General features: G+C 40.8%; 1 protein-coding gene across 1 annotated transcript in view; it reads right to left on the reverse strand.

Annotated features, from left to right (window-relative positions):
• SKA1 (spindle and kinetochore associated complex subunit 1) overlaps nt 1-1,168 on the reverse strand; it is a 13,357-nt gene that overhangs the window by 5,182 nt on the left and 7,007 nt on the right. The window contains exon 5 of the mRNA XM_025038544.1: nt 3-84. Within this exon, the coding sequence (XP_024894312.1) occupies nt 3-84 (82 nt within the window). The remainder of the gene's footprint in view (nt 1-2; nt 85-1,168) is intronic.

Raw genomic sequence — 1,168 nt, forward strand, 5'->3', positions numbered from 1 at the left:
CTTTGTTCTTTAGCGGGCTTCTTGGTGCATACAGGTTCCTCAACTTTGACTGGTTCTTCAGAGTCAAGATCTGATACATTAACACTACAGAATAGAGATGCAGCACAGACATTCAGGTAATCATCAGAATTATGCAGCATACTAGAGTTTTCCTAACTGAAAATAATCAGTATCAAGCACATGATTCATCTTATTATAATTTTATAGCTAACATTTTTTTCTATCCCTACCCCTATTGTTCATGAAGATCTGAAAAGTGAAGAGAATGCTGAAAGTCAAGCTGCCCCCAAATCTTCAGTAATATAATTGTACTTACCCAAAAATGATGCATGTAATTCATATGCTAAACATCTTCATCACTTATCCTACTGGCTTCTCAAGGTCAATATGTATAAAGTTGAACTGATTTTAACTTCCAAATAACCTCTCTTCCTCACTTCCCTATTTCTGGACATGAAAACATCAGTCATCTTATACTTCTGTTTTTCTAATTTATCCCATTTGGTTGCTATTATCAGTCCCTCCCTATTGCAGATTCATTTGATTTGCCAGCAATGAGCATGGGTCACCCTTAGATTCAGTCCCGCCCAATTTTTGGAGAAGCCTGTGAGAAGCCTGATATTGCTCCTACCCAACTAACAAAGGAAGCCTAGAAAGAGACTGTAGCTTCTAGGTTGTTTAACTGCCAAGGAAGGAATGGACCTCTACTGCCAGCAGCAAGTCAAGTCATGCTGGCTTGACCAGTCCAAAAAAGAAATGGGATAAGGAAAGAGCACATCCAACCCAGAAGTAATGTGAACCCCAGGGAAGGCAGGGAAGTGAGTCTCAAGATGATAGCTGAGCACCAGACACTGAAGGCAATCATATCTGAGGAGATGAACACATTGTGGTTGTCAAGATGAAGATGCTCCATGTTATGGTACCACCATCTTTAAGTGAATCCCAACATGAGGCTCCATGGTGAGCCTGGCTGATTCTTATCTGCACTTACTGGTCTTGACCCTGTGCAAAGGATATTCCTGATTTCTCCTTCATGCCCTACCGTATAGATTAGCTGAAAATAAACACCTCAACCTACAGAAAGCTTCTGCTTTGATCTAGCCTTGAAAGCTAAAGCCAGGCCACAGTGAGTTTAGAAGATTCCTCCTATTCCCTAGGCTATATTCCT

Source organism: Pteropus alecto, unplaced genomic scaffold (assembly GCF_000325575.1).
Source record: "Pteropus alecto unplaced genomic scaffold, ASM32557v1 scaffold146, whole genome shotgun sequence".
Classification (NCBI taxonomy): domain Eukaryota; kingdom Metazoa; phylum Chordata; class Mammalia; order Chiroptera; family Pteropodidae; genus Pteropus; species Pteropus alecto.